Raw genomic sequence first — 10,303 nt, forward strand, 5'->3', positions numbered from 1 at the left:
ATCATCCTGTGGGAATCCTGCTCTGACGAGATCTTCTTCTGGGTACAAAAGAGTGGATTTGGTTCTCCACACATCTCCTTAGAATAAAAATGATCCTTCAATTTTATATAGCAGCAATAACCTGCACTTATGTAGCATTTCGAAGCTAGAATATAGTGACCTATTGTGACACTGAAGTCTCAAAGTACTTTACTTCCTGTAAAGTGTAGTGGCTGTGTATTGGTACACAAACATAACAGACAATTTGCATATAGCAATCTCCCAGAATTTGGCATGAATGACCAGTTTTACCTGGAGGATTGTTGTGGCTCTCATCCTTTAGACCCAATTATGTTTCCTACCATAGTGTACATTTATGAAATAATTCACCATTTACATAAATTATTTCAGTTTCCTGAACAATGAAATGTAATTGCTGAAATTGTCTGAATTGTTCTGAAATTGGACCTAAAAATATCTAATTATATTACAACAATAAAATCTATTGCTTGGATTTAGGTATCAATTACAGCCTGTCCAAGTACTAAAAGGGCAAAGAGATGAGATTTTCCATTTGCACATACAGCATGTGAAGTGTCTAAATTTGAAGAATGGTATGACTTCACTGTTTTGTCTTTAAAGCCATAAAACATACACTGACTGCACTATTTTATGGCAATGAATTGTCATTTAGCACCCGATAAATTTGCAATGATTAAATCGTAATCCTTAATCTTTCAGTGAAAATGTCCTCATGCATCAACTGCACAAAGCAATCTGGCAACCTGTGTGCAGAAAGAGACAAAATGCATACCCAATTCAACTCCACCACATTACATCCACTAGGCTGAGAGATGCATGCGCGATAGATAGGCGACAATATTCTTATCTTGGGCTTCAGACAATGGTTCTAAACCACTCAAGTGCTCATGCCTTATGAAGTTATCTTAATTTCCTGGATAAAAAAACTGCCTTGCAATCAAGCTATAACTCTCAATTTCAATACTGCACACAAGACTAGAGAAGATATGAAAGTACCATACATCAGGCAACAATATGGTTCACCCTTGACTGCTTCAGATTGAACCTATAAATTAGTTTTGTTTTGACACACATGGAAACCCACTACCATGCTTAACCCCATTCTAACAGTAAAGTTACCTCATAGAAGGACCTTTACAAGACAGCTTATGATCCACCTTGATGTTCTACAGGTCCAAAGACCAATGTACCAAGCTTACTCAACACCAACTGCTTAATCTTCATCCTCACATGAGGGGTCTTGGCAAAGAGACATACCTGCTATGAAGCCAACTTTGCCTCTCGGGTGCTCAGCCACAGGTCAGTGCAGGCCGGAGCCCTCCCTCCCTACAGCCATTTATAATAATAATAATAATCCTTGCATTTGATATAGCGCTTTTCATGTCTTCTAGACGTCCCAAAGCGCTTCACAGAATATACTGTAAAGTGAATTGACTGTATATTTTGTGGGCAAAACGCGACAGCCAATTGCGCACAGCAGTGTCCCACAAACAGTCATGGATTGAAATGACCAATTTATTATTGTTTTTTTTCTTGAGGGATTACTATCGGGGGTGTGGAGTAAGGAAACTTGCCGAAGGTTTCACCCTGCCAGGAATCGAACTCAGGTCTCTCACTTGCAAAGCGAATGCTCTAACCACTGAGTTACAGGACTCTATCGAAATAAACCATTTCTGACACTCCAATGCAGGGGAGAGGGGGGGTTGCTACATTATTGGAGGCGCGTTTTCAGATTGGATGAGATGTTAAATTTAAGTCACACCTGAAGGATACCTTACTGTTCAGGTGGATGTTAAAGATCTCATGGCACAACTTGAAAAAAGAGAGTTTCTCCTGATGTCTTAGCTAACAATCCACAAATATAAAATTGCTCATTCATATCATGGCCGTTTGTGGGACCTTACTGTGGACAAGTTGTCTGGCTTGTGTACCTACAAAGTATATAACCACTACACTTTGCAATATATTCTGTGAAGCCCTTTAAGTTATCCCCCCACATGAGAGGTGTTTAATCAAATGCAAGGATTATTTTTATTATATATTATCAAAGCAGATCCATACTGAATTAAAATATGGGCAAAAATAGTTATAAGTTTGGGGTTTTGACACGGTTTTTGAATGCCATCTGGGAAGAATTAGCCTAAAGGGATACTGAACTATAAATGATTAAATGCTGAGTCTGGAGTGTGTAAACAGGAGTTGCCCTTGAGCAAATATATAAATAATTCACTAAGTAACCAGAGTTTATCTCTATTTTATTAACTCCATTTTGACTCCTGCACACCCACCCCAGCATGGATTATTCCTTCTCCTGGGTCTCTGGCTATACCTTGTGTGCCTGTTAACCTAAGATCCCCAAGAGATGCCTAAACTAGTTGCAAAAGTAGCAGATACCAGACGGAGTGACTGACAACAAACTGCAGACCACTAGAACCAGAACCGAAAGCACCCCAGTGCATTACAACAACAACAAGATTCCATTCATAGAGCGCCTTTCACGTCGGGAGGACGTCCCAAGGCGCTGTACAGTTGGGTCAGGACCCGAGCATTGGGGGGGAAATGGTCAGGGTGAGGGGAGGGAAGGGAGGGAGCGAGGAGGGGGTAGAGAGTCGAGAGGGGAGCTGAAGGCACGGTCAAAGAGAAAGGTCTTGAGACCGGCCTTGAAGGAGGAAAGGGAGGAGGCGGCGAAGGCACTGGGGGATAGAGTTCCAGAGCCTCGGGGCTGAGAGACTGAAGACCCGGCCACCGATGGTAGGGCGTTTGGGGCGGGGGATGTGGAGCAGACCGGAGCCAGAGGAACAGAGGGTACGGGCGGGTAGGTAGGGGGATAGTAGGTCGGAGAGGTAGGAGGGAGCAAGGCCGTGAATGGCCTTGTAGGTGAGGATGAGGATCTTGAAATCGATCCTCTGGGGGATGGGGAGCCAGTGGAGGCGAGCGAGGGTGGGAGTGATGTGGTCCCGAAGCCTGGTGCGGGACAGTACGCGAGCTGCAGAGTTTCATGATAGTTTATTATAAGCAGCATTTTATGCAGCATCTGAAAGTAACCAGTGAATAAAAGAAATCTTCTGAATGACAATCAAAAAATTAGAAAAAAATCTTCCTGGGCAAAAGCAGATCTCAAGAAGCAACGATAATAAATAGTGCTCCGATGGTGTCTCTTTTGGGCATCACAGAATCAACTGGGTTCCTACTCACTGCTAGGCAAACAGATACGTGCGGAGTAATGAAACTTGCCCAACATTTCGCCCTGACACGAATCAAACCCAGGTCTCTCACTTGTGAGGCAAGCGCTCTAACCACTGAGCTATAGGTCTCCATTCCAATAAGACCAATCCTACTGTATCCAAATATCCAGCAAGTCCACCCGCACCTTAACTCTGCAACAAATAACAGGCGCCCATAGATTGTAATGATAACACTGGAGTCTAGTATGCTGCTCCTTGCAGGAAATAAAGACCAATCCATAGTGCTGATGCTAATTAATGAACAAAATTAAAACATTTTCACAAGATAAATTTGAGCAAGCCCAGCATATCATAAAGTTCTTCATAGCAAGTTACCAAATATACTGTTACTCTATCCTAAAATTGAGGCAACTCTGGTGTGATATCCTTCACAGGTCGTAAGCATGAGATTTTCAAAAGTGCACAAGTTCAAATGATAATAATCATAATGCTCCATCCTCATTAACACCTTCAGTAAACTACAAATTTCAGGCCAAGTTGACATTGTTCTGTAAACTTTGCACATAGATTAACATAATGCATCTGATCTCTGAATCTACGGGAGATGATTATTTTTATGATGAAGTAATTTACAACTTAAATATGAAAACATAATAATAATAATAATCCTTGCATTTGATATAGCGCTTTTCACGTCGGGAGGACGTCCCAAAGCGCTTCACAGAACACACTGTAAAGTGAATTGACTGTATATTTGTGGGCGAACGCGGCAGCCAATTGCACACAGCAATGTCCCACAGACAGTCGTGGATTGAAAATGACCAATTTATTATTGTTTTTTTTCTTGAGGGATTATTATTAGCCATGTGGAGTAAGGAAACTTGCCCAAGGTTTCGTCCTGCCTGGAATTGAACTCAGGTCTCTCGCTTGCAAAGCGAGTGCTCTAACCAGTGAGCTACAGGACTCCACATTTATTTGAAGTCCTATCAAAGCATTCAAGATTGCACCAACCACTCTTGATAGAACTCTAGCCCACCAAATAATCAATTACCCTTTAATTCAGTGCAGTCTGAGTCTCGTACTGCACAAAACCTCTTTGTCATACTAATTTTCTTGCCTATCCTATAGTCTGGCAAAGTTTGTGGCATTTATTAACTATCATTTTGTAACTATTGCATGAAATCTCTTTTCATGTGATTGTTAATGGTTAGTGGTTAAAAAATGCCAATCCCTCAATGATGGGAACTGTATCTGAACAGCAAAACCCCAAGCTAATAGATCCTCAAATCAAATAATTTTTATGCTGAGTCTTTCAACATATTTTTTTATGAAATACACATTTGCACAGAAAAATAACAGCATCAGCTGAGGTAAATTATCCTTGCATTTGATATGATCAAAAGGAACAGAAATTTAGTGTTACATATCATATTCATAAAGTTTTTGGATCTTACGTCATGGCTCGTCTGCTTTTCATACAGGAAGTACCAAATGTTATGCCTCGCATCCTCAATTTTACAGATGTGTGAACACAACAGACAATGTGCATGATGGTTGCTGGCATGAAAAACATTATTAAACCATAAGCTATAGCAGTTGGACTCTTGAAACCTATTAGTATAGCATAATAGATGTCTGACAGCAACACATATAGCAGTATTTAAACCAAGAGATTCTGATAACAGAGTAATCAACGAGACCAAAGCCTGAGTAAATTAGATTCAAAAAATTCAACTACAGACTGGCATCTAGCAGGTATTGTTTAATTCTTTATATGAATAAAAAAAACCTTGTCACATATAAAGAATAGGAATCCGGTTGTTAGTCGATTGGCAGATTACAATCCCTTCCCCCCTCCCAAAAAAATTATAATAATTTGAACTCACTTTCCTTTCTCCATAGATGCTGTATGACCTGCTGAGTGTTCCCGGTGATCTCTGTTTTTGTTTATTATTACTATCAGTCAGTTTAGTGTGTTTTTAAGGAACTTTTTTATGTGCATGCCTTCTAAAAGCACTATTTAAACAACAACTTGCATTTACATAGCGCCCCTCATGCAGGATAGCAGCCCAGTGCGCTTGACAGTGGTGGAGCACAACGCCAAGCCGGGGGGAGATGACTGTAGGCACGGTCGAACAGGAAGATCTTCACCTGGCTCCACTGGCTTCCCATCACTCAAGAGGATATAGTTCAAGATCCGGGTCCTCACCTTCAAAGCCCTCCACGGCCTTGCTCCTTCCTAACCCTGTGAACATCTAACCTCCTATCACCCTGCCAGCTCCGGGCTCCGGCCTGCTTTACGTCCCCCACCTCTCTCGCCCCACTATTGGCAGCCGGACCTTCAGCATCTTTGCCCCACCCTCTAGAACTCCATCCCGCAGTCCTTCCGCCTCGCCCCCTCTCTTGCCTCCTTCAAGACCTGTCTCAACACCCTCCTCTTCAATCGTGTCTTCAATCGCCATCCTTTCCCCACCCCCCCGCGCCCTTCACCCTCCCCGATCCCAATCCCCAGCTCGGGTGCGGAGACCTGACTGGCCAGTGCCTTGGGACATCCCCCCCCCCGACATGAAAGGCGCTATACAAATGTAATTTGTTGTCGTTGGATATCGGATGGACTTCAGTTTGTGTTACTTAGCAGTTTGAACTATTAATAACCCTCTTAGAACGTCACCATCCGTGAGGCTATCAAATATACCTCCGCAAACGCAAGATTGTTGCTGCTGTTTGCACGGGCCCGGCCGCCTGAAGATGGGGGGCGGAGGAGCAAGTTAAAAACCTACACCAGACCTACACGGCTGATACTAAAGCCGTTGGCACTGCAATCTTATCGGATTGTTTTGCACCAATCGGCAGGAATGCAGAGGAGGGAGAGGCAGCACAGCAAACAGGATGTATGCGCAGTGACCCTGTGGAGTGAGCCTGACGTGGAAGATACAGGGAGAAGGATTTCCCTCCCCCCCACCCCCACCACCTCCACCTCCCCCCCACCCCCTCACTCCCCAGTGGAGCTCAGACATGACCAGGTCCACAGCGCCAGCCATGTCCTGACCATCCTGACAAGAGCTGCAGCCAACACAGGCTCAGCAGCAGCAGCAGTAGGGCCACAGCCCTCAGGTTGTCGCTGGTGAAAATAAAGCTATGTATACGCACACACACACACACACACACACATATACATGTGTGTGTGTGTGTGCATATCATTGCTCACTCATCAGTCACACACACACACACACACAGCCTCACTCACCTCGTTGACCATCCCCTGCCACTCGCCCTCGCTCCGCCTCGCAGTCATGTTGTTGCTGAGAGAGGGAGAGACGGACGGCGCCGCCGCACCGCCTTTTGTTTGCAGAGCGCACATAGAGAGATCGGAGAGATCGGAGAGACGGAGATATCTGTGTGTGAAGAGGAACACCTAAACAGTCTCCCGAGCGGCCGCACGTTACGGGGAGGGGGGAGGAGGGGGAGGGAGGGGGAGGAGGGGGAGGGGGGCAGGGAGGGGGGGAGGAGGGGAGGGGAGGGAGGAGGAGGAGGAGGGAGGGGGAAGGGGGAGGGAGGAGGAGAGGGAGGAGGGAGGGGAGGGAGGGGAGGGGGAGGGAGGAGGAGGAGGGGAGGGGAGGAGGAGGAGGAGGGGAGGAGGAGGTGAGGAGGGGAGGAGGAGGAGGAGGGAGGGAGGGAGGAGGGAGGAGGGAGGGAGGAGGAGGAGGGAGGAGGAGGAGGAGGAGGGAGGGGAGGGAGGAGGAGGGAGGGAGGAGGAGGGAGGAGGAGGAGGGAGGAGGAGGAGGAGGAGGAGGAGGAGGAGGAGGAGGAGGAGGAGGAGGAGGGAGGAGGAGGAGGAGGAGGAGGAGGAGGAGGAGGAGGAGGAGGAGGGGGAGGAGGAGGAGGAGGAGGGGAGGAGGAGGAGGAGGAGGAGGAGGGGAGGGAGGAGGAGGAGGAGGAGGAGGAGGAGGAGGAGGAGGAGGAGGAGGAGGAGGAGGAGGAGGAGGAGGAGGAGGAGGAGGAGGAGGGAGGAGGAGGAGGAGGAGGAGGAGGGGAGGAGGAGGAGGAGGAGGAGGAAGGAGGGAGGAGGGGGGGGAGGGGGGAGGAGGAGGGCACAAACGCAGTCAAAGGAATCGGTGCGTAAAAGGGCAGCGGAGCAGCGGGTCCCCACCGCGGCCCCAGTGCCCTCCTTCCCCCCCCCTCCCCTCTCCCCCTCTCTCCCCCCCCCCCCCCCCCCCTCCTCTCTCCCTCTCCCCTCTCCCCCCTCCCTCCCCCTCCCCTCCAGCAGCAACTCCCCCTCCAGGCAGAGGGCGAAACCTTGGGCAAGTTTCCTTACTCCACACAGAGCCTAATAATAATCCCTCCAAAACCAAAAACAATAATAAATTGGTCATTTTCAATCTACGACTGTTTGTGGGACATTGTTGTGCGCAATTGGCTGCCGCGTTCGCCCACAAATATGCAGTCAATTCACTTTACAGTATATTCTGTGAAGCGCTTTGGGACGTCCTCCTGACATGAAAAGCGCTATATCAAATGCAAGGATTATTATTATTATTATTATTATAACTATACCTCACTTCCATGTGCACAGTGAAGCGCTTCCCGGTGTCAGGTCACTCCGGGGGGTAGTCCTCAGCCCGTCTGCAGCAGGAGGGCCGCCTGAGCAATGCATTAAGCTCTCCCCCCCCCCCTACACACACACCCACACACACCCCCACACACACCCCATACACACCCACACACACACACCCCCACACACACCCCATACACACCCACACACCCCCCCCCCCCCACACACACACCCCCACCCCACACACACACACCCCCACAAACACCCCATACACACCCACACACCCCCCCCCCCCCCACACACACACACACACACACCCCCACACACACACCCACCCCACATGCAAACACCCCCCCACACACACACACACCCTCCACACCACCCCCCCACACACACACACACCCACCCCCCCCCACAGACACCCCCCCACACACACCCACATACACCCCCCCACACACACACACACCCCACACACACCCCCCCCACACACACACACACCCCCCCCACATACACCCCCCCACACACACACACCCACCCCACACCACCCCCCCCACACACACACTCACCCCCCCCCCACATACACCCCCCCACACACACACACCCACATACACCCCCCCACACACACACACCCACACCCCCCCCACATACACCCCCCCACACACACACACCCACATACACCCCCCACCACACACACACACCCCACACACCCACCCCCCCCACATACACCCCCCCACAAACACACACACACACACTAAAGACCTACAATACTCACCAGAGGCTGCAGTTCCTTTCACGGGAGGTGGATAACCTAAGCAAATGTTTTGCTGCAAAACAGATTACAATAATATGATAACAATCGCGATTGCTTTTTTCTTGGTATGTGGCGGATCCTTTCCTGTCAGAAGGATGTCTCTTACAGGGCTCCTTGTAAATTGTAGTGACTGTGTGGGGGTTGGGGGGGGGGCAACACATGCAATGGTAATAATCATCAATGTAAAAGAAAAGATATATTGATACGTTGACTCACTTTACTTTCTCCATAACAACAACGGTAAAATTTTGTAAAGCGCCTTTCACGGCAGGAGGACGCCCCAAGACGCTGGACAGACAGAGTTTCGGACCCGAGCTGGGTTCGAGGTGGTGGAGGGTGGAGGGGTGGGGGGGAAGGAGGGTGATTGAACGTACGGTCGAAGAGGAGGGTCTTAGATGGATTTTGAAGGTGGCGAGGGAGGGGGCGAGGCAGAAGGACTGCGGGATGGAGTTCCAGAGGGTGGGGGCAGAGTGGCAGAAGGCTCACCCACCAATAGTGGGGCAGGCGATGCGGGGGACGTGAAGCAGACCAGAGCCCGTTGAGCGGAGGGAGCGAGCAGGATGGTAGGGAGTTAGGAAGGCGCAGAGGTAGAGGGGAGCAAGGCCATGGAGGGCTTTGAAAGTGAGAACCAGGATTTTGAACTGTATCGTCTATGCCTGACCTGCTGAGTGTTCCCAGCGACTTCTGTTTTTGTTTTAAAAGAAAAGTTAGTTATGTTTGCAATAAACAATGTCAATTTATTTGGATTCTACAACTTGCTATTCAAGAGGAGTTCGGAAAACTTAGGTCTGATCTGTGAGGCATGAAAATGATATGTAAAACTGGGTGACAGGTGCGGTTTGGCAGTAGGAAAATAAGATGGACAAATGAGATCAATTATTGCTAATACTATTCTATCTCTACACGGAAAATAACTATTTATTCTGCTCATGGTTTCTGTAATAACATTATAATAATCCTTACATTTGATATACCACCTTATCGTTGAAATGTCTCAAAGCGCTTTACAGGATATTCTGTAACGTGGTTTGACTGCATTTTGTTTGTGGGAGAAATGTGGCAGCCAGTTTCACAAAACACAAACAGCCATGGAGTGAGTGACCAATTTTATTTGGGGGATTGTTGGCCAGGACACCGGGAGAAACTCTCTTCTCTTTTCAAGTAGTGCTTTGGGATGTTTAATGTCCACCTGAACAGGTAGGCAGGACCTCGGGTTAACATAACAACTAATGTCAGTGTATTTGGATTTTCTGATTTGCTGTTCAAGAGGAGTTGGGAGCACTTAGTTTTGAGCAGTGAGGCATGAAAATGATATGTAAATCTGGGTTGCAGGTTTACATATACAAAATGTGGCGCCTCGGACGTGAAAGGTGCTAAATAATTGCAATTTGTTGTTTGGCGTTTTTTTTAACTTGTTTTCTCTTGCCTTCCCTTTTACATTTCTTTTACTTATTTCCTAGTTGTTTTCCCTTTTATTGAACCTTCTGTAAAATAGGTTCAGCCATGTGCTCTCCAGCTATCTGTTCTTTCTTTGTGTGTGCACAAACTGTCAAAGTTCCATGCAGAATATTAATCGTGCAAATTAAGGTGACTAATGTAATTTATTTTAGTATTCTTTTGTTTGATATAGCTCCTCTCACATCAGGAGGATATTTCAAATGCTTTATGTGATTTACTGTAAAGTGTATAGACTGTGTATTTTATAAAAAAATGCATTAACTTGCAGGTCCCATT

General features: G+C 47.3%; 1 protein-coding gene across 1 annotated transcript in view; it reads right to left on the reverse strand.

The window, feature by feature from the left end:
* Positions 1-6,650, reverse strand: part of LOC103175823 (coiled-coil domain-containing protein 149) — a 29,887-nt gene extending 23,237 nt beyond the window's left edge. The window contains exon 1 of the mRNA XM_042341085.1: positions 6,454-6,650. Coding sequence (XP_042197019.1) covers positions 6,454-6,567 — 114 coding nt within the window. The 5' untranslated portion in view covers positions 6,568-6,650. The remainder of the gene's footprint in view (positions 1-6,453) is intronic.
* Positions 6,651-10,303: the final 3,653 nt, after the last annotated feature.

The sequence above is a fragment of the Callorhinchus milii genome, unplaced genomic scaffold, assembly GCF_018977255.1.
Source record: "Callorhinchus milii isolate IMCB2004 unplaced genomic scaffold, IMCB_Cmil_1.0 Scaffold1, whole genome shotgun sequence".
Lineage (NCBI taxonomy): Eukaryota > Metazoa > Chordata > Chondrichthyes > Chimaeriformes > Callorhinchidae > Callorhinchus > Callorhinchus milii.